This window comes from Malus domestica, chromosome 17, assembly GCF_042453785.1.
Source record: "Malus domestica chromosome 17, GDT2T_hap1".
NCBI lineage: Eukaryota > Viridiplantae > Streptophyta > Magnoliopsida > Rosales > Rosaceae > Malus > Malus domestica.
The window spans coordinates 26641068-26663993 of NC_091677.1; the positions used below are offsets into that span (position 1 = coordinate 26641068).

The following is a 22926-nucleotide window of genomic DNA, read 5'->3' on the forward strand; positions in this document are numbered from 1 at the left end:
GATTGAAAAGAAATGGATGGCCTACAATCTGAAGAAGTACCATGTGTGACCTCCCGCTACATCAAAACCCGAAGACTCAATAAGCTCGACGGGCACCACCTCACAAGCTGAGGACTATCCAGTTGTTATGCAGTTCCTACCTTACAGCTAAAGTTCTCGTTCGTTTCACTCGTTTTTCAATGAGGAATTTAGAAGTAATCACAACTTGGCTTGGCTGCATGCTTACAACAACTAATCACTCATGCACTTCAAAAGAAGACTGCGCCCTTCTTAGGGACTCATCGCAGGAATTGCGCCCCCCGAGGGACCAACCATGCTCTCCAGTGCGAGAGGGTAAACCAATTCTCCGACACCCATATGGGTCAGCTCTCCAAGACGGGAGGATAAACTTTACACTCCGAATATCCAGACGTGGATGAGCCTGGCTGCCCTAGTATAACTAGATGCACGATGGCTTGCGCCGGGATTCCTAAAAGTAGCCGCAATGGTCTTTTTCAAGGCTTAGCTAACTGAAGGATTTTGGGTCTCTTGGCCTAATCCGTAGGGAACCGTGCCCTAGAGACGGAGAGGGCACATTACGCAGTACATCCGATGGACGGCTGCCCTGGAATCCTAAAGCTGCTACCGAGTGCACTAAGGTAGCCTACGGATTCCGGAAGACTGCCTACGGCTTGCCCTTCGAGCAGTGAAGCCGCACTAGACTTATACAACCGCACATTCTTGTGAAAGGTTAAACAAGCTAGCGCGCATATACGAAGTTTTATCCACTGCCGACATGCTACGTAGTCGATAAGCTTCACCTCTGCCAAGCGCGGAACAACCTACACCAAGTCCTAAAGTGTTGTGATACTTGCTACGCAACCTACGGAATTGAAGAAAGTCAAGGTTAACAGCCTAATGGTTACGCGGACTTGTCTGCTTCTGTAAGTAAGGCATCCGGCTGCCAACCCTATGGCTAACAACTTTGCAAAGTTCTACACCAACACCTACGGCTGCATAGGCTACGCGAGTTTGTCTGCTTATAAAAAAGTAGCATGCCTGCCACTGGTCTATCAAGTCTAAAGGTTAGGGCATGAACAAAAAAAGTGAAGATAAAGAAAAACGAAGGAAAACATGTTTATAAACAACTAGTAAAGGCCGAAAGAGTTCAAGCAAAACAAAAGCTACAAGGAAAAACAAAGAAAATCCTAAAGGCTACCTAAAATACTACACTACAGCAGTTTGGACATCCCACGACTACTCGGTCGCCACACCTTCAACAGCCGTAATACTCTTAGCAATGGCATCATCCGGCGCTTCACTCCCGGCTGCCCCAGTCTGGGCACTAACTTATCCAACTACTTCACCAATGGAAGCCTTAAAAGTAAAAGCAAGCAAGTCTTTCGGAGAAATAGAGAAGGTCTTAAAACCTCAAGCCCATCATTCTCACCCTTCAGCTGCTCATTCTACTTAAGCAGACTAACACAGACGCGCTGCAGCTCATCCACTCCCTTCTTAGCATAAGCAGTGAAACGAAGCTCAGAAATTGCAAGCTTAAGATCTTGAATCTGAGGCGAATCAATCTCAGCAGCAAAGGGAGCAGGCTTTGGCGCCACTTTAGTAGCAGAGTCCACCTTACCACTCTTCATAATAGCAAGTCTCTACAAAGGTGAACCGAACTTGGCTCCCAAAGAACGTCCTGGTACAGACTTCGGCACTGGGGGCATGATAAAACCTTTACGCTGAGCAATCTTATCCACAATTGTACTAGCCATTCTCAACATGGAAGATGCCACATGCTCAGATCTAGCAGCCTTATTTTTCTTCCCATTAGAAGAAGTCATGTCAATCACATACCTCTCGGTAGCAAGCGGACCCTCATGAGTAGCAGAAGAAGTCTTCAGTTTTTTCTTAACTAGGCATCTCATGAGCAGGCGGGGAAGATCTCTTCTTTCCATCTTCATTCATAGTAAGCTCCACGACAGCGATCAGACGAGCCAATGCATCCGCCTTGATCCTCTTTACCTCATCTTTCTGGAGCAGCCCACCTTTCTTTCAGCAAAGAAGACTAAGTAGCCAACGACATTCATGGTACTCAGCAGGGGAGCTCAACCCAGCATTCCAGCAGGCAGAAGGCATGCATGCCCAACATTCCAGCAGCCCATGAGACCCGCAATCTCCTTATTTCTCTCAATCGCCAGCCTGGCCCGAGTCAGGTCCAAGAGCCTAAAGGACATGAGCTATGCGGCTCGCCTAACACTGTGCCCTAGCGCCACAATCCTCGACCCCAGCTGCACAAGCTGCCCTTGGCTCAGGCCAAGCCAAGCTGCCCAAGCAGTGGTCCCTGCCACGACATCTCCTCAGCTCATGCCGAGCCAGCTCCTGGCCCCTGCCAGCCGACGTGCCGCACCACCCCTACGGCTACCCCGCAATAGCACTATCCAAGAATAAGGCAAGAAAAATTAAATTTTTCTTACATTGGTGCGGCACGAAGAAGACGAAGAAAGCAACGAAATACGGTCCTTTGCACGGGCAAGATGTAGAAGATTGCTAGAGGAGGGGGAACAAATATCCTCTAAACTATCTCTCTCTTGTAGGGTAGAATAAATCGCTCTCCAAAGTTGATTTAATAACCCACTTAAGGTGGACTTAAATAGGCTTTGAGAGAAATTTATTTCCCTTTCCTAGAAGGATCTAATTTCCATTTAAAGAGAGAATCAACAACAAAATAGGAATCAATTCAGAGTTGCCTAAAGCGAGAAAATCTCTACACCTGTTGCCCTTTTCTGCAAGCAGCCCAACAGGTGTGGGGGCATTTGTGGAGCCAAAAATATTCGCTAGGCGACACGTGGACTTTTGGACAAAAGAGGACAAAAATACCCTCGAAGCATACAAGGATTCCTACGCGCAAGCAGTGGGCAATCATCTTTCAATCAAGTCAAAAGTGCCCAAAAAAGGTAACAATTAAAAACCTCTCTCATCAAATCCTTTCTATAAGGTATTTCCCAAAACCTAGTAGTTTCTATTTCATTATTTAGCTAATCAATTAGCTAAATAATATAAACCTACCATATCTCCTAAAATCACCCAATTAATAGCCCAAAACCGGCCCTCACTATTCACATCCTCATCTTTCCCATTTTCCTTATTAAAATAATCATTCATTTTTATAACCACCCATTTATTATTTTCATATTTAATTAGCCAATAAATTGGCAAATTAAACATGAAATTAACCCCCACAAAAACCCTATGGCTGGCTACTATTATTCAAAATAGGGCAAACCCTAACTCTATAAATAAACACATATTCTCACCAAAAATTCATTCCAACTCTCTCACAAAAAATCACAAATACTCTAAACACTATTTCTCTCTAAAATTCTAACTTTGGCATCGGAGGTTCTTCGGCCAAAGCCCCCCCATTCATCGTGGGCGCGTGAGGCTCTTGGCCTTAACCTAAGGTGCTAGTTGTTTTGTAGGTGCAAAATCGTCCAAGATCGAAGAGGAGAAAATTTGCATCCACACATGTTCAACAAATGTGCAATGGATACTGTGAAAACATATTCCATATATTTGATCGCTTTGAAGGAAGAGATGAGATTTTTCATTGATTTGAAGTAGAAGATGGAAACTAAACCTGATAACTCTGCGTCTTGGAGCTAGCTCAAACTCTCTCGTTTAAAATTCTGCAACGTCGACTGCCATTGATGTTTCTTGTTGTCCAACAGTCGGCTTTTTATCTTCAATTCTGTGAATTCAGGAGGGAAGGAAAACCCGCCTTTGGTTTAGGCATCAAATGTCATTCACATTGACCAAGGAAAGAATAAACAAGTAGGAAATTGAGTATTAAACACCCCCTATGTGAACATATTTTCTTTATTCATTCGCTAAAAACTTGTCATTTATTTTAAGGAAAACTAATGAAAAAAGCTTAAAAATTTTGAGTTTTAATAATAAGAACAAAATAAAGGGTAAAATGAATAGTACCATGATTGACTTTTTAGTGTAAAAATATAGTTTTTCGTTAAAATGAACAGTACCGGGAGCTTTTTGTTAAATTTCCCTTTATTTTATAGTAATGCCACTCTTACCATACCATATATTTGTACCACCATTTGTAACATCTTTCTAATAGAGGTAGGGCCTGTTAACATATGTGGGTCTCATCTCTATTAGAGAGATGATACAAATAGACTGGTTCAGTATGGGATCTCGTACCGAAAATGAGATCCCGAATCCTGAACCGATTCTTTTTAGGATGAGATTCCGAATACGGATCCCAAACTAAAATTTCGAGATTCCCAAATGTTTTCAGTATTTTGGTATGGATCGGGATTCTTGAAATGTTTTCGGTATTTCAATCACATCTATCATAAACACCTAAGGCCATCTCCAACCGAAGGATCCAGAGGGCCAGAGGGCCGAAAATAGCCCTAAAACCGTCTCCAACCAAGGGCTAGGCCAGAGGGCTCGAGAATTTGGAAGGGCCCCACGGGATCGGAGAGGGCTGGAGGGCTGGAGGGCTGGCTGCTTTCGGCCAGCCAGCCAGCCCCGGGCTGGCTATTTTTTTTTTTTAATGTTTCTTATTTCTGTCGGTTACAACCGACAGAAATAACATTTTGAATTCAAACTTCCAACGGCTAGCGCCACTAGCCGTTGTAAATCCTTTTTTTTTTTTATGAATTTAAACCTTTTTTTTTTCTTTTTTTTTCTATAACTTCCTATAACTTCTATTTTACAAAATTTGTTTCAATTTTTTTTTAATTCTATTTTTTTCCTATAACTTATATTTTACAAAATTTGGTTCATATTTTTTTCATATAACTTCTATTTTACAAAATTTGTTTCATATTTTTTTTTTAAATTCCATTTTTTCCTATAACTTCTATTTCACAAAATTTGTTTCATATTTTTTTTAAATTCTAATTTTTTCCTATAACTTCCTAAGCCATTATACAACATTAAATTAAATTAAGTAACATGAAACAACATTAAACAATATGAAACAACATTAAATAACATTAACCGACATAAAAATTATACAACACTAACCAACATGATTTTTAAATAAAATTAAGTTGTAGTTTTTAAATAATAAATTATGTTTGGCCCTATGGCCCTTTGGCCCTCGGTTGGAGACGGTTTTTTTTGACAGGGCTAAAACGAGCCCTCTGGCCCTCTGGCCCTCGGTTGGAGACGGAGGCAAATATGGCCCTGTACTGTTCATTAAAATATTAATATCTTGGAGAATCTTGGAGGGCCAGAGGGCTAAAACGAGCCCTCTGGCCAGCCATCGGTTGGAGATGGCCTAAAATCGTCTCCAACCGAGGGCTAGGCCAGAGGGCTCTGGAATCTGGGAGGGCCCCACGAGATCGGAGAGGGCTGGAGGGCTGGAGGGCTGGCTGCTTTCGGCCAGCCAGCCAGCCCCGGGCTGGCTTATTTTTTTTTTAATGTTTTCTATTGCTGTCGGTTAAAACCGACAGCATTAAAGAGGTTTTATTTATTTTTTAATAGTTTGAATGTTTTTTAATATAACGGCTAGTAGCCGTTGTATTATTAGGGCTTTTTTTTTTTAATGAATTTAAACTTTTTTTTTTCCTTTTCATATTAATCAAATTTTGTTTCATATTTTTTTTCAATTCTATTTTACAAAATTTGTTTCAATTTTTTTTTAAATTCTATTTTTTTCCTATAACTTCTATTTTACAAAATTTGATTCATATTTTATTTCCTATAACTTCTATTTCACAAAATTTGTTTCATAATTTTTTTCAATTCTATTTTTTTCCTAGGCCATTTATACAACATTAAATTAAATTAAGTAACATGAAACAACATTAAACAATATGAAATAACATTAAATAACATTAACCAACATACAAATTATAGTTTTGACGTCACCTAGCCGTTAGATTTGAATTTAAATTGTAGTTTTTAAATAATAAATTATGTTTGGCCCTATGGCCCTTTGGCCCTCGGTTGGAGACGGTTTTTTGTGACAGGGCTAAAACGAGCCCTTTGGCCCTCTGGCCCTCGGTTGGAGACGGAGGCAAATATGGCCATGTACTGTTCATTAAAATATTAATATCTTGGGGAATCTTGGAGGGCCAGAGGGCTCAAACGAGCCCTCTGGCCAGCCCTCGGTTGGAGATGGCCTAAGTGCTTCATTCTTGTATAGCCAAAATTAAAAAATTAAAAAAAAAAAAAAACTGTCCAAAACACACACATTATGACATTCATATAAATACAGAGACCCGTTAAACTAAAAGTGACAATTTGATGATCAAGATATATACATCACATATGCAAATATCTGTATAATATCTGTATAAGTACATATCCCATTAACTAGTCATGCAAGAACACATTTGAACAGAGAACAATGTCGACTAAAAGAGGCATTTCTCCTTCAATTCTCTAAAGTTTTTGTTTTCATCTTGGCATAATATGCGGTACTAAATTGTGGCAACATGGTGGTTCGAGAACAAATGCATACAAAATATTACATTGAATTACAAAATACATTTAATTATTAGTTGCTGAAAAATAATCATCTCACTGTATCCCAAGAGAACTAAAAATTGATGACAAAGCACAGATGAGACAACAAATGCATACAAGCCAGCAACCACATGTAACACTTACATAATGACCTGGATAACGCCCTAGAAATTAAAAAACAATTTGAAATTAATTCGAAACCCAGTCACAATCCAACGGTTCTAATTAATTCTAATTATAATTAAAATATATATATATAGTTTCGGTTCAGTTCGGGATTACTAAACTATTGAATAGGTAATACCGAATCTCGTATCAAATGGTTTGAGATCGGTTCAAATTTGGAAATTTCAGTTTGGGATTTTTTCAATTTGGGATAGGGATTTTTTCGGTTTGGTTCAAAATTTTGAGGAGTTTTCCTAACACTCGGTACAAATATGTGATAAAAGTAGCATTTTTGTTTATTTTCCGCTCCCTAATTTGAAATTTGGGTGGTCAATTGTTGATGGATGCCAAAATAGAATCCATAGGTACGTAGAGAAAGTTGCCAGGAGTACCTTTTGTAATTGGGCCAACCAGAAGATATGGGTAGAAACGTTGGAAAACTAATGGTCATTGAGGATTTTTATGATGTATGACCCTACTGCTACATTAGTGTAAGTCCAATATATTGATATCACACTCATGAGATTAATATAGGGGCTCTTGGATTTTAGGGCTTAAATAAGAATTTTCTTATATTTTAACCTAAATAGTTTTCTAAATCTAATTTAAGTTCCTATTTTTAAGTCAATTAGTACTACGGTTTAGTGGTATTCATCTTCACCTGTAAGTGAGAGGTCTTAGGTTCAATTCTCGCCAAAATCGAGTTTGAACCACATTATTGCTAGACCATTGTGAGGCTAAGCCCGTACTTTCCCTTAGATACTATTGTTTGTTAAAAAAAATGCATTTATTAAAAACTTACCATATTTAAGTAATTATAGCACATTTATTATTTATAAACTTACCATCCGAAATTCAAAATTCAAATTCCTATAATTAAGAAAATGTCAATAACAAAACAAAAACAATTTATATTTAAAAAAAAAACTCATAGATACAGAAGTTTTGGTACGAATATATTTTAGCACGTCTTAACAAATAGGCTATATTATAATTGTACATCAGAGAAGGAGCCATGTCAGCCATACCTGAAAACTAAAAGATTTGTAATAAAATCCTTTGGAGAAAAGTTTTGCAAATCCATTAATATGATACTATAGCACGTGAAATATATAATGTGTTTATACCATACTTAGGGTCTCCATATTTAGACTTCGTATAAATACTCGAGGGACTCAAATGTAATTATGTAATAAAGGAAGGGGCAAATATGTAATAAGTAATAAGCCCTTATTCTATAAAAGTGCCTCCTCACCCTCACAAACCTCAAGCCTCCCATATTCAGAGAAAAGCCTCACTCTCATTACAGAGGCTCTCTTCCTCACGATCCTCTCAGAGAAATACAATATCAGTGTGAACGTAGTCCAAACATTGGGGTGAACCACGGTACATCTTGTGTTATTTACTTTCTTGCAGATTCACGATCGAATTTACGTTGTTCCAAGACCTCTCCGATTTTGTGCATCAACATAATGCACAAATATTTAACATTTTAAGAGCGTTTAATCATATGAGAAAACACGAGAATGATAAAATTAGTCTACTTGAAATGTCAAAAGTGCTTTTACACGTAACATGCCTATGTTAAAAAGTCCAAGATTTATGATTTGAAGTAGGACATGTACAAATTTTTATTAAAATTACTTAATTGAATAGTCACGCGCTCATATAAAAGGTTATTTGTATCCTTTTAAGGCATTAAGGGCACGTTTGTTTGGCTTCACTAACCTGGACTGGACTGGACTGGACTAATTTTTAGTGTAATCCTCTGTTTGTTGGCTACCAGGACTAAGTTTAATGGTATTAAGTGGGACTCGCTTTCACTAACTCCTTCGTTAGGTGGTCCTAGCAAGACCCCCCAAATCTGAGCGCACTGCTAAGACTACCTCTCTCTCGCGTCGTCTCGCTCGACTCCTCACCTTGCTCGATCGACGGCAAAGAACAAGCTCTCTTTCCCCAGTCCAGCCTAACTTCTACTCAAGGTTACCCTCTCAATTTTCTTTGCTCCCCGCCTGCCCTAAACGAACGCCTTGGCCGCCGTCGCTCATCTGCTTCGTCTCTGTCACAAAATTCACTGTAATTCTTTCAACCCATCTCGAATTAATTCAATTTTTTGCTAAAAATCCTTGCTTTCTTTCAATGTTCTGTCAATTTTGATGCGAAATTTCTTTCTTTCACATATTTGTCAGTTTCTGCTGTTCAATTACTTTGTAATCCGAAGTGAGAATTTCTACTTTTTGTGTGTGTTGGGGGGTGGATTAAAGTATTTATCAGATTTTGGTGCAGTAGATGCTCTTAGCTTTTTGTTTGGGATCTCATATAATCCATGGCTTGACACAAATGTTTGATTTAGGGTTCGCTCTTGATTGTTGATAGAATTTGTAGTAAGTCTGCCAGATGATGTTGGGAAATTGCGCAAGGGCTTTGAGATCCAGGTTATAACCATTTACATGGACTGGAATAGTGAAAAGGATTACTGTGATCTAATCCCTTCTGATGGCTCAAAGTTTCCATTCTTACTGCCCATATGAATACATAAGTTTTTGTGATTTCATCACTCGTCTCGTTCTGGCTTGACCGTTGAACATGGCAAAGATTGAACTGTTTCAGACTTTCAATTAAATTTGTGCTTCAGTGGGAGGGAGTGAGGAAGTTATCGAACGATTCTCGTTCTACCTTGAACCTTTTGCATTTTCTACCTAATAGATCATGGGATCGACTACTAGTTGTAGTAGATAAATCTCCCGAGTGTGGTGATGGGGGAGCGGAGGGCTACTGGATAAGGAAATGTGAAGACGTAGGAATGGTCTTGTGGTTCCGGTTCCTTGTATTTTGGAAATATATTGACAGTCCCCTAAAGTCTAGCGTAGAATTTTCTCCCGTCTAGCCATCGTGTTTTCAATGGGATTGGTCAAGTAGAAGTGAATCCTTTCTTTCTGTTTCTTTTCAGTGTCCCCCTTAATCTCAATTAGTTAATGCAGAAGTTTAGCAGTATTATGCCATGTTTGGAGTGAATTCTCTGATTTTCTCTTTTATCTTTAAGGTGAGCATTTTCTCTTTTTTCATTGTAGATATGTAAATGATGGGAGACCCTTCTGGCAATATATAGTCAGTTCTTCCACTGGCTGTTCCGATTCTCAGTGCTTTGAAGAACTTTATAACTACTATACGACTGACAAGGTTGGGTGATATTTAAGTACCATTTTCTGTATAGCAATATAGAGGTGTGAAGTGGGTTATAATATTTTTCTTTGTTTTCTCATAGGCTTGGCATCTCTGTGATCCTGATGCTGAGAAGGTGGTTGAAGCTCTGAGGAAAGCAGGTGTTAAAGTAGCTGTTGTATCAAATTTTGATGCCCGATTAAGGTCTATTTTACATGATCTATGTTTTGTTTACGGTGGTTTATTTTCTTTAGTTATTAGATGTTTGATTTGTTGCTTTCATGTAACATCGTTTGATTTGTTGGGAGAACACTTTGTTATATTGTTGTTTGGAACAATGGTACTCTTGAATCATGTATGTTTCTTTCGTTGGCAAGAAAATTTGGTTTTTGTATTTTTATTGAGTCTCTCTCATCAAATATTATTAATTTTAATAATATCTTTAATAAAAAAGCAATTAAAATAGAACAATAATGTAGTCCTAGTCTGAGCAAACATCAAACTGGTGACAGTACTGTTTTCATTATCCTGCTTCTTAGTCCGACACTGCACCAAACCCTTCACTAAGCTAGTCCAGTTTAGTCTAGTCTAAGCCAGTCCAGCTTAGTCCCTGAAGCTAGTCCAGTCCGAGACAGTCCGGTGCAACAAACGCACCCTAAATCTCTGACTTGAGCATAAATAACCCAACAAATGAGAGATTAAATAGCTAGAACTAAAACTACATGAATTAAGGTATTTATTTAAAATTCCCACTAAATTTTATTAGTAATGCAAGAAATGTTAAATCATTTTCCAAACAAATGGCAAAGGAGGGCAGATCTTTCGAAGTTAAGGTCGATTATAAAATTTCACTTAATTCCAAGGTGTAAAGTTCAACTAATGCCAATTAAAAGTACGGAAATTTTATTTGAACTCACGTAATTTTTTTTACATCTAACTTACTCTTTCCACTCATATTACTTTTAATTAAATTATCAATCTCTCTTTAAACCCAAATTTATTACCTAAACTACCGTCACAAACCTAATTCAATTGATAAATTTATCTCTATACTCATTTTAGAAAATACAAATTCAAAATTTGCAAAAAAAAAGTCCATTTCAAGTTAGGACTATGAAAAAGTGGACAAATTCATAATCTATGAAATATGGTCTTCTTTGCAATCGTATTAGGATAGGGTTACCAATCAATAATATTTCAATTTCTGTTTCGCTAAACTAAATTGTGAAACTATAAAAACCATGCACAGGTTTTTTTGGAGAGAGCTCATCAAGGTTGAAATCAAATCACCAACTGAAGTATGGCCCTTTTCTCCATGGATATGATATAGGGCTAATTCAAGTTATTTTCTATTTGTATGGGATACAACAAATTTACTTGCTTTTAGTAATGTTTGGAAGAGTGCTTATTTGATTTCATGTGTGTTCATATCTTTAATCAAGAATCATTTTTCACATCTTCAGACCTTGAAGACTAGTGCAGATCCCAAATGCCATGTACGGTTGATCAACACTGACTTGCGTGAGGTTGACACAATCTTATCCAATTGACAGGGAAAAGGTACCGCTCTGTCCCTACCAGAAGCAGATGACATTTCAATGATTGCTAGTTTCATGGCTTGAATGAATCATGGCTCACCCATCATGGTACTGTAACGAAAGAACCATGCACTAGAAGTCCAGATGAAACCATTACATGGATTATTAATTTGGATGAAACAAGGAGTGACGGTAGGGTTTATATGGGTTTATTGATAAGTTTTAGTTTTATTGTTAATTTCATTTCGTACTTGATGGTAATTATGCAATAAAGTAAAAAAGACAATTTAAATTTAAATTTAAATTTAAATTAGGTGTAGAAAGAAATTATATGGGTTCAAATAAAATTTTCCTTAAAAGTAATATCTTTCCCTCCAAGTCAATCAGCATTCCCTGCAGGTTTACTTTAGCAATTTAATTGTGTTTTAACCAACTCAAAAAAATAAAATAAAATTTTTTGCTTGTGGTTTTAGCAACTCAAAAAAAGAAAAATTCTTGATGGTGGTTTAATAAAATTCTTTGCAGTGGTTTCAGCAACTCAAAAAAAAAAAAAAATGTCCTTGCTGATGGTTTCAACAACTCAAAAAGAAATTCCTTGTTGGTGCTTTTAGCAACTTAAAATTAAAAAATAATAAAATAAAATAAAAACAGAAAAGAAATTCCTTGCCGGTGGTTTCAGCAACTCAAAAAAAAAATTCTTTGTCGGTGCTTTCAGCAACTTAAAAAAAAAAAAAAAAAAAATTCGTCGCTGATGGTTGAAGCAACTCAAAAAGAAATTCCTGGTTGGTGCTTTCAGCAACTCAAAAAAAAAAAAAAAATAAATAAATCCTCCTCCCTGGTGCTTTCAGCAACTCAAAACGCAATTTAGAGCATGAACGGTGACAAAGAGTGTTGAAAGTGGTGGTAGAGCCCCAATTGACACCCCAGCACCGGAGATGCTCCTTCATCGTTTGATAATGTTATTTTATATAATTTGGTCTTGGATTTAGCACCAAGGGGAGCTGATGATTTTGGTTTATTGGCGGCAGAAAGTGATGATCTAGGGGAAAAGCATTGGTTGTATCTGTTCAGTTCCACACCTTATTCTGCAGCTGCTACACCTTTTCAGACATTGCAAATGTCAACCGCAATGGATTTGGAGGTATCCATACCAAAGTTGCTCAATCTTTTGAGAAGAGCCAACAAGGATATGGCCAAAGATCCTGAAGCAGGTGGGCACTTGAATATATTGAAAATAAGCTCATCCTCATGGAATGTACTGACTTGCTACCCAAAGTGAAGATCTTTAATCAAACTCGGTCGGAGAAATTTACTGCCCTAGAACGCCGCCTTAGTGGCATTATCTGTCAAGCTGAAACCATTTACAGCAGTCAAGCAGACATGGACAAGGCCCTAGTTCTCATGAAAAACAACGTCGTCGATCAGATAATTGAAGGCTCAATCCAGGCAGTGAAGAATTTGCCCGCCACCGCCCCACAACTCATTCCACAGTCACATGTGCATGGATCCGCTGTCTGTTGATCATCTTGGCCAGCGAAGCTAGGCTGTTTCACTTTGATGCAACATGGGCAAGGATGTCATCTTATGATACTTCAACCTGCAGCCTGCAGGCGTGCATGAGATTGGCCTAAGTTGAAGGGATATTTTCCTCTTCTGCAGCACTCGGATTTGGAGGACATCCACTCTCATGAGGTTAAAAGGAATGTTGTTCTACTGTCTGTCTCTGCAACTTTGCTGTCTAGAAAGTTTGATTAAAAATGTATACTTTGTTCTGTTATATGTAATGGACATGGTTACGAAAGCTCGAAATCAATTTTCGGGTCGATAATGTGGAAATAAGCATTTACTATCATACAACATCATCGATCGATTCTCTCTATCGTGACTCGTACACTGTTTCCGGCTACACCACATGTACATGTACATGTACATCAAAATGTTCAATCATCCCCTTTGGTCAATCTTTAATAGGGGAATAAAAGCACCGAGCTTTGTCTCAGAGATCACAGTAAACAGCCTTTAAAACCCTTTTCCAACTCCTGCGCATCCAAGTTCTTCCCTATGAAAACAATCTTGTTCGTTCTTGGCTCGTTGGGCCCCCACGGCCGATCAGGTGAGCCTTGGAATATATCGTGAACTCCCTGTTACCCAACCGAAAACACATTATTACAATAACATACACAACAGAGATAAACACTCACTAAATTTGTTCAGAACTACATATCGAACTTCTTTATCAGAAAGCAAAGGCACAATCCAAAAATCCGTTACATAAAAAAGATATCAATGTACATTAGCAGCAAGTTTCTCACCTGGAAGACAAATCTCTCATTCATTCCTTGAACAGATAGAAGACCTTTCATACGATATATGTCGTCGCTTCGTTCCAACAACAGCGTACCAAGCCATATGTTAGCCTGAAAAAATTAAAACAAAATTAGTAGTCTTTGTCAGGTTTTCTTTCATACCTGCCGGACAAAGCCTCTAGATGCAACTGGCCCTCAAATGTGTACTTGTGTCATTTAAAAGGCAACAGGTCCACATGGAAGACACAGAGAGAAATTATCATATATATCGCTAAATAAGATGAAACAGGATCCTACCTTTTCAAGATCTAAGTTCCCTTCACAAACTATGCTCACAGAAGAAACACCAGGATCGTGAACATGATCATGGGCGTGGTGATCATCATGATGATCTGCATATCAGTATCAAATGTGTGAATATCACTTCATAAATCTATATTAAAAATAGTAGCAATGTCAAATTACAATTATAGTGGAAGATCGAAACTCTTAAAGTAAATCAAAATACTATCCAAAAAAAAGCCAAACTAAATCAAAACTATGAGTAACCATGACAAAAAGGAAAAAAAAAAAAAAAAAAACTAATCATCCCCAACTTCGAATATGTAGTTATCTATTATCTATTCCAAGAAATACGAAATGCATAAGAGAAAACGTAAGATAACTGGAGTCAGAGGGAAAAGACTGAGCTGCTGAGCGGTTAAGATAGTATAATAAAATCTTATCCTTAACACTTCAGTAATGTAAGGGTTTCAGCAATGGGAATCTCAACACTTGCGACAGAATTCAAAGGAGAAACCCTCTTATGTGTTTATCCCCACATTGGTGTAGTTTGTGCAAAGCTAAGGAGGAGAGTGTAAATCACATCTTTCTTCATTGCTCCTACTCGATCCAACTGTGGTGGAAACTGTTTCAGGAGGTTAAAGTAAGTTGGGTCATTCCTAAAGGGTGTTTCGAGCTACTAGGTACAAATTTTAAGGCACTTGGAAAAGGGAAAAAATCCAAAGCTTTGTGGGGTTGCCTGGTATCGGCAATTTTTTGGAATACATGGCTGGAACGCAACAAAAGGATTTTTTAAGATTATACTGGAGTGGGGGCAGGTGAATGTCGGCTAGCCTTACCCCCATTTATGGAGAAGCTGCGTAAAGCGGGAGCCTTGTGCACTGGGTACGACCTTTTATACTGGAGTGGGGGCAGAAGTACTTTGGGGGAGAGTAAAATATTGGGCAGCTTTTTGGGCTTCGGTCACTAAAGAGTTTAATAATTGCTCTCTATCTCAAATACTGTGGGATTTGTTAGCAGCAGTTAAGTGAGCTAGGTCTAGAAATGGCTGCTGTAGCCAAATCCTATTGGGATTTTCCTTTCTAATATAGTTGGTGGACTTCTTATCCACTTCTGTGTATTACTCTACTCTTTAATAAAATTGTTTCTTCTCAAAAAAAAAAAAAAAAAAAGGGTTTCAGCAAATCAGAGGACTCGGTTTTGAAGTGACGCCATAAACCTGCAGCTAACTTCAAAGCTAAAACATAAACTTACCACCCTGCCACTAATTTTCAAGCATACACAATAATGATTTGTTTTCAAACTCCAAGAACACTGCCTACTGGGACCCATTCCAGAAAGGCAGTGATGTGTGTGCAACAAACAGACTTTGAGAACTATTTAGCTTTACTTCAACAACAGATGAACAAGAGTACCATCATCAGCATGTTCAATGTGTAGAAAAAATAACTTATCTTTCTCAGCAAAAACAACTTGTAATTAGTAATAAAACAATTATTAACAAGGTACCATCAAGATGAGTATGTGCCCTAATGATAAAAAAGATGTACCATGCTTGTGATTGTGTTTCTCATCATGATGGTGATGATGGTCATGGTCATGGTCATGGTGATGGTCATGATCTTCCTTTTCACCTTCAGCATCAATAGCACTCTCTATCCTGGCAAGATTATAGCAAAGATTAGGATATCATATCAAACTCCACATACAAGATCTGGTGTGAAATTATGAAGCATGGAAGCATGTTATGGGGCATTATATATCAATATGAAACAGCTTAATGTCACCTAGACCAAAGAAAATTAACACATGGGAGAGTAAGGGACATATGATTGAAAATTTAGACAAAATATCAGACCAATGGTGGACAACACAACTTCGAAAGTAGTATACAAAGGGCGAATCGAAGAAATGCAAACCAAAAAAATGAGAAGGAAAGGGGAAAAAAAATATTCCATCAACGATCCAAGACTCATACGAGTGAAATTTTAGTCAAAATATGAGTAGTCTGATTACATTTACTACTTTTACAAACAGATTCACGAGTCCCCCTTAATGTTCCTACTTGCTGAAATTAATATTTCCAAAAGCGCAAAGACACAAATATTCAATTGATACAGTTAGTTTGATGCCTAAAGATAAAGGCATAATTTGCAGGGTAATCTGCCTTTCTTTTCACATGCAAATTGTACAGAACAATTAGAACCATTATGCATCATCATGGAGAACCTTTATAGAAATGGCAGTAATGTCCACTAAGCAAGGACAAAAAAAAAGGTCGTACCCAGTGCACAAGGCTCCCGCTAAGCAAGGACAGAATTGTCTAAATCCAACAACGATGAAATGGTTGTGAAAGATTACCTCTCCAAATCAAATCCTCCAATACCAAGAACATAATCCAGGTTAACTTTCCCAAACTCAGTCCGCTTCAATTGAGCCATGCCATTGATGTTCTATTGCCAACACAAAACATTTTGTTCAATGGACTGATCATAAGCAAGCATGATGAAATGGGGAAAAAAATTTAGAAACAATAAAAAAAAAGGTACAGACCTTAATTCGTTGCACCAAAGAAGCAATTTCTGGCTCACCAACAAGATCGGTCTAGGAGAGAATGGACAAGTAAGTACTCAGGCATTATAATAAAACTGTAACAATCATAAGTAATTCCGAATATAATATCCTACAATAATCTTCAAGTGAACGTAAGTTCTTTCCAATTTTTTTTGTCAAAATGTTTTTTTCCAATTAATGGTGCCCCAAAGGAAAGGGACGAAGCCACAATATAGAAAACCTTCATGTTGAAATATTAGGGCCACATTATTTTCAGTTTTCAAGAATCAAGAGGATTCAATTTGAGTGCAGTGCAATTAGATTCACAAGTAAATCATAGTAAATTAGTGTACCTTATTGACAATGATACGGTCAGCATAAGCAATCTGCTCTATAGCCTCATTGACAACTCCTTTTGGCTTAACTTCATCCAAATGAAAAACAGCATGCTTAGCATCAACTAATGTTACAACACCGTCCAACTTGACATCATTAAAAACCTGATCTTCAGCATAAAAGGTTTGAATGATCGGTGCCGGATTTGCCAATCCTACAAATAAGCAGAAAACAAAATCACACGGTGGTCAATACCAAAGGGCCAATCAAATTCAGAATATTAAGATTTCATGCACCCTACAACTTGCAAACAACACATTACTCAAAGCTTAGTGCACTAAAACAAAACAAAAAAAATTCCATACCCGTAGTCTCTATAACAATATGATCAAACTTCCCTTTCTTCTTATCGACCAAGTCCGCAATCATCCGCACAAGATCACCCCTCACAGTGCAGCAAAGGCAACCATTATTCAACATAACAATGTCTTCGGCCTCAGTGGTTTTCGCAGCAACCAAAGAACCGTCAATGTCTATCTCACCATACTGAAAAATCAACACAATCACATACCTTCGTATACACACAAAAAGGCACCAATAGAAATAATAAACTGCAAATCCCAGCCCCATACCTCGTTCTCAATCACCGCAATTCGCTTCCCGTGTTCCGCAGTCAATATATGGTTAAGCAATGTAGTCTGCATATTCCATTTCACAGGTACATTTCAGTAAATAATGAAGATTATTGCGGCATTCAAACAATGAAACACCGATACAAACCGGCCACCAAATATTCAAAGAACATCGAACCTTTCCGGAGCCCAAGAAACCGGTGATTATGGTGGCGGGGATGCGATTATCCGGCTCAATCTGGGTCAAAACGTCGGAGCTCTCGCTCTGCGACGTCGTTGCGCTGCTCGCAGCCGCAGTGAACCTTCTGTAGCCTCGGTTGGGCTTGGCGACAAGAGGTCGGCAAAACGACGACACCGAGTAGTGTAGGGTTTGGGAGCGTGCGAAAGTCCTCGGTCTCCACGTGAAAGGAAAGAGGGCTGCGGCTCCGACCCTGGGGAATCGGGTGGAGCGGGGAGAAGTTAGCCCGGTAAGGGTCGTGGCGATGTCCGCCGATATGGAAGCCATGGAAGCGAAACGGCGTCGCTCTGGTAGAGGGGTTCAGACAGAGAGAAGGAAAGAGGTGAGGGTTTATGTGAGGTTTGTTTGAAGAGTGAAGAGGCGGATAGACTGATACGGCGCCAAAATGGTAGTTCTGGATTGTTCTGTGTTCGCAATTATCTACCAATCAGAGCCACCCACGCGCTTGATTTTTATTTTTCATTTTTCTTTGGGCGGTTTTGTATTTTGCATCTTTTATGTACCACTAGAGCTGGAATTTTTTTTCGAAAATTACAAACCAAACCAACAAAAATTACATTAATTTGACTTGGTATGAACGAATTAGTATTTCAATTTGTATCAGGCAAAAAACCTAAATTTCAATTGATATGAAATTAGACGACAAAATTTTAGACAAAAAGCCCAAATTTTAGTCTATAGCCCAAATGACACACTCCGACCCTGAATGTCCATTAGGACTCTGAATCAAGTTGTGATAGCCGACACCTGGAAAGTGACGAAGCCATAAAGTGTAGTGATGTTGAAAATATTAATAAATTTAAACCTAAAAGTGCCTAAATATAAAAGTGCTTTGTGAGTGGAAATAAACTCAATTCACACGTGATGACAGAGCATAAGTACAATACAATAAAATATGGTGAGAATTATACTATCGATGGTAATCGTCCACACCAAGATTTGCAAATAATCCTCGTCGGTACGAAAACTCTACTACTAGAACCTGGAGGGGCGAAAAACAAGTGTGAGTGAGCCTGAAAATAAAGTTTTAATAAAAACCTTTTGAAAACATTATAAACCCTCACCGTAAAACCTGTATAGTTTCCAGAAAATAATAATACTACATAAGTATAAAAACCAATACACAAGAACAGCGAAAACTGAACTATGCCATGTCATAATATCTCAACAATAATAAATGTCAGCCTGGTGTGAAACCAATATAAAATAGTATGTCAATCAGAGTCACCTAACATGACATGTATGACTGGACCTGTATCTCATCAATCTAGGCTAGCACACGAGTCGAAGTCATCTGGTGTGACCTGTACGACAGGCTAGGTATAAATATGTACGCTCAAGTGCTACGATCACGTGAAGGTTATGCGATAAGTCGCGGGTCACCTATGAGTCAGAACCACCTATTGTGGTATGTACGACAGGTTAGCACCAGACTTGGATCCAAGGTGAGCATGCGGTGCAGGAAGTGAACAATTACGTGTAGGCTGACCCTAGCCCTAAGCAGGAACACTAATACCAGGGTGCAGCCATGATGAGCTCTAAATGAATATATCATATATGCATGTCAATATGTTGCAATAATTCCAATCACAAAGTAAACTCACCTAAACTTACCTATGCATATCGTAGCATCGTTTGGCATTTCATGATTTCTTAACAATGCAACATTTTAAATATAACATTATTTAATCATATGCATAACTTAGTTCAAAGCATTTGTGGAAACTATAAAGTTATATATATATATATATATATATATATATATATATATAACATTATTTAATCATATGCATAACTTAGTTCAAAGCATTTGTGGAAACTATAAAGTTTATATATATATATATACACACATACATATACATATACCATAAAAAGGAAAAAGACCCACTCACTTGAGGTATGCGCTACAACTTCCTAGCATGAATATCGAGGCGTCACGAACGATTGTCGCCTAAAACAAATATTCAGTCACGTCTCATAATTATTATCAATAGAACCCGTAACTTACATAAAACATATCCCCAAGGACGTTCTAGAATGATTTGAGACCCATTGACTAAAAGTCAACCATCGGTCAAAGATCGACACATTAGCCCTGCTTTAGGGCCATCAACTTGGCTCAAATTTACACCTTTCCTTGGCAGGAAATTTCTTCGCTTTAAGTCTAAGGTGTTCGCCAAAGTGATCTTCTAAAATGTCGACAAAAATGCCCAAAACTTAGGAAAAGCTAACACATTTTTCGTGATTCAACGAGGTGGTAAGATTAGAAAATTAGGCTCAAGAACCTAGAATGCTTACATCACGCGTGTGATAAATGCAATACTGCCAAACTTATGCTCTGATACCAAATTGACACACCTCGACCCAGAATGTCCATTAAAACTCCAAATCAAGCTGTGCTAATAAATTTAAACCTAAAAGTGCCTAAATATACGAGTGCACTATGAGTGGGAATTAACCCAATTTACACATGATGACAGAGCATAAGTACAGTATAGTATAATAGAGTGAGAATTATATCATCGATGGTAATCGTTCACACCAAGATTTGCCAATAATCCTTGTCGGTACGAAAACTTTGCTACTAGAACCTTGAGGGGCGAAAAAACAAGGGTAAGTGGGCCTGAAAATAAAAGTTTTAATAAAACCTTTTGAAAACGTTAACCCTTCGCCGTAAAACCTGTACAGTTTCCAGAAAATAATAACACTACGTAAGTATAAAAACCAATGCATAAGAGCAATGAAAACTGAAGTATGCCATATCATAATATCTCAGCAATAATAAATATAAGTTAGGTCCAATTTGGCGATTTGAAGCACTTACCTTCAATCGCCAAGTCCAATTTGTTCCTGACCTCCAGATAAGTGTTTTGGTGGTGGTGATTGAAGGTAAGTGTTTCAGAAATGGATGGATCGCCGCCTAGTACCCACCAAGCCGTGTGTCGGCCTTCATGAAATTGGAACCAAAACTCTCTGCTTTTTGGGTTAAGATGGTGGATGGCAGGCCACTGAGTGATTTGAAGGTGATTGAGGGTAGTGATTCAATGAGAAAAATAGCATGATTTGCCCGGAATCAAATCGGGGTGCAAACGGGTTGGTCATGGGTGTGCACAAGTCGACGGGAAAGAGACTCCTTTCTTTCCCTTCCCGATTGGCTGCTTCTCTCTCATCTGATTGGTCATTACCCTTTAATCTGATTGGTCAGTCTTCCCACAAGGTGGGAGTTCAATTTATTTAATTGAACTTTAAATAACTAATTTCAAACGTCTGTAACTATATCATTATAATCCGGACTCGCAAACGGCTTTCACATATAAGTCCTACGTCTCTCTAACCTATGGTCAATGAAAGGTAAAATCTTTGCCTTAAGGGCATTTTCATAAAATCACTAATTTAAAATTTATAAAGCTTAGAATTAGGGACAGGTTGTCACACCAAAATTTTCAAATTTCAACCCCAAAATCCAAAAGCTCAAAACCGAAAATGCAATACAGATCCATCCCGAAATACTGAAAATTGGGAATACCTAAATTTCGATTTGTAATTGGTTTTCAAATTCCTGTCTCAAAAATTTTCGAGATCCCATTTTCGATTTGGGATCCCATACCGAACCAACCTCATGTACCACCCACTAATTTATAAACAACTTTCATCTTTTCGTACATCCTTTGGAAGAAGACTTTATTAACTTAAGGTTTTTTTAGCCGAATTAGTCTTTAAAATTGACATAACTCTTTATGTTGATTTTTGAGATTTGAACTCAAAAGAGGTGGCCCATGAGTTTATCAACTATAAATTATTTTGGTTATTCTGTGAAAAATATTTATTAAATAAGGATAAAATAACAAAAATACTCTCAATTTTTGTCAAATCATCTGGCCATTGGTTGTTAAATTGAGGATTTCTTTTTTATCATCATTTTGGTCTTCGTTTAATAATTGTTTTTTATGAAATGACCAATGATAGATGGTAGACAAACTCAATGACCATTTGGCTAAAATGCCTTACTTTAAATTGTAATTGGGGAATTGCAACTTAGCGCAACTGTCTATTGTTATTCTTTTTCGTTCGTAAGCGCAAAGTATTAGGTCCAATTCTAGTCAAAAGTGTGTCCAAACCAAATTGTTATAACTGACCTGTTGTGTGGTTTATCTCAAATCCATCTATTTATATTGTTTTATTATAAAACTACAATTGATGGGCATCTGCCTTCACATTCTTTATAAAAATGGTACTGTATTTCATATTTATATATTTAGAACACCACATAACCTGCAAAGAAAATAAAGTAAGTATTGAAAGACACTAGTGTGGTACTGACTTAAGGTATTGTTTGGTACGTGGAATGAGACGGAATGCAGTGGGATGAGACGCACTCGTCCCATGTTTGGTGCGCCAATTTGTCTGGGACGCGATGTCCCGTGAAACATATTTTAATCAATTTTTTGTGTCACCCTCCCCCTGGAACAACTTGTTCCAACCCATAGAACACAAAATTATAACTTTTTGGATAACAATACCCCTTATCTTTTTCATTAATTTCACTATCTACCCTTTCTTCCGTAGCCTCCCTATCTCCTACCCTCCCTCTCTCATAGCCTCCTCCTCCTCCTCAACCACAAACCCAGCAACCTAGGCTAACCCAATAAACCCATATGAACCCAACTCCACCTTCCTCTCGCTGCCTCCCTCCTCCCTACTAGTCCCACGACGAGATCGTCGACGTCTACCGCAAAAACATCAAGACCACCCACTCGCAAGACGTGGCCGACGCCATCGCTCGAGGGATATGATGGTGATGATTAGGTGGAAGATGTGAGGGATGATGTTGAACTCATTGGTAGTGGCTCAGATAAGGTTGAACTCGTCAAAGTAGATAGGTACGATTGTCATTTAATCCGTCATTCCATTCCGACCTGTGCGTACACCAAATGTAGCATGGAATCTCCGTTTCGTTCCGTCCTGTATGCGTAACAAACGGTACCTAATGTCACCGATGCTTAAGATATCAAAGTGTGCTTAGGGCACCGCGTTGAAAGCTTTTAGTGGTAATATAATAATGGAAACTTTAACAAAAAACTTCCGGTACTGATCACTTTAATGAAAAACCATATTTTTACACTAAAAAGTCAATCTTGGTACTATTCACTTTACCATTTATTTTGTTCTTATCATTAAAACTCAAAATTTTCAAGCTTTTTTTAATTAGTTTTTCTTATGATATAACGTTG

At 38.0% G+C, this 22926-nt stretch overlaps 1 protein-coding gene across 1 annotated transcript; it reads right to left on the bottom strand.

Moving 5' to 3' along the window:
• Nucleotides 1-13141: 13141 nt before the first annotated feature.
• On the bottom strand, nucleotides 13142-18155 carry LOC103436067 (uncharacterized). Its single transcript, XM_008374476.4, has 10 exons — nucleotides 17636-18155; nucleotides 17458-17523; nucleotides 17191-17371; nucleotides 16843-17039; nucleotides 16490-16540; nucleotides 16298-16389; nucleotides 15487-15596; nucleotides 13952-14046; nucleotides 13661-13765; nucleotides 13142-13489 (listed from the first exon to the last, which is right to left on the bottom strand). Exons 1-10 carry the CDS (start codon nucleotides 17960-17962, stop codon nucleotides 13352-13354), a joined length of 1362 nt encoding a protein of 453 aa, XP_008372698.1. The 5' UTR covers nucleotides 17963-18155; the 3' UTR covers nucleotides 13142-13351.
• Between the last annotated feature and the right edge of the window lie 4771 nt (nucleotides 18156-22926).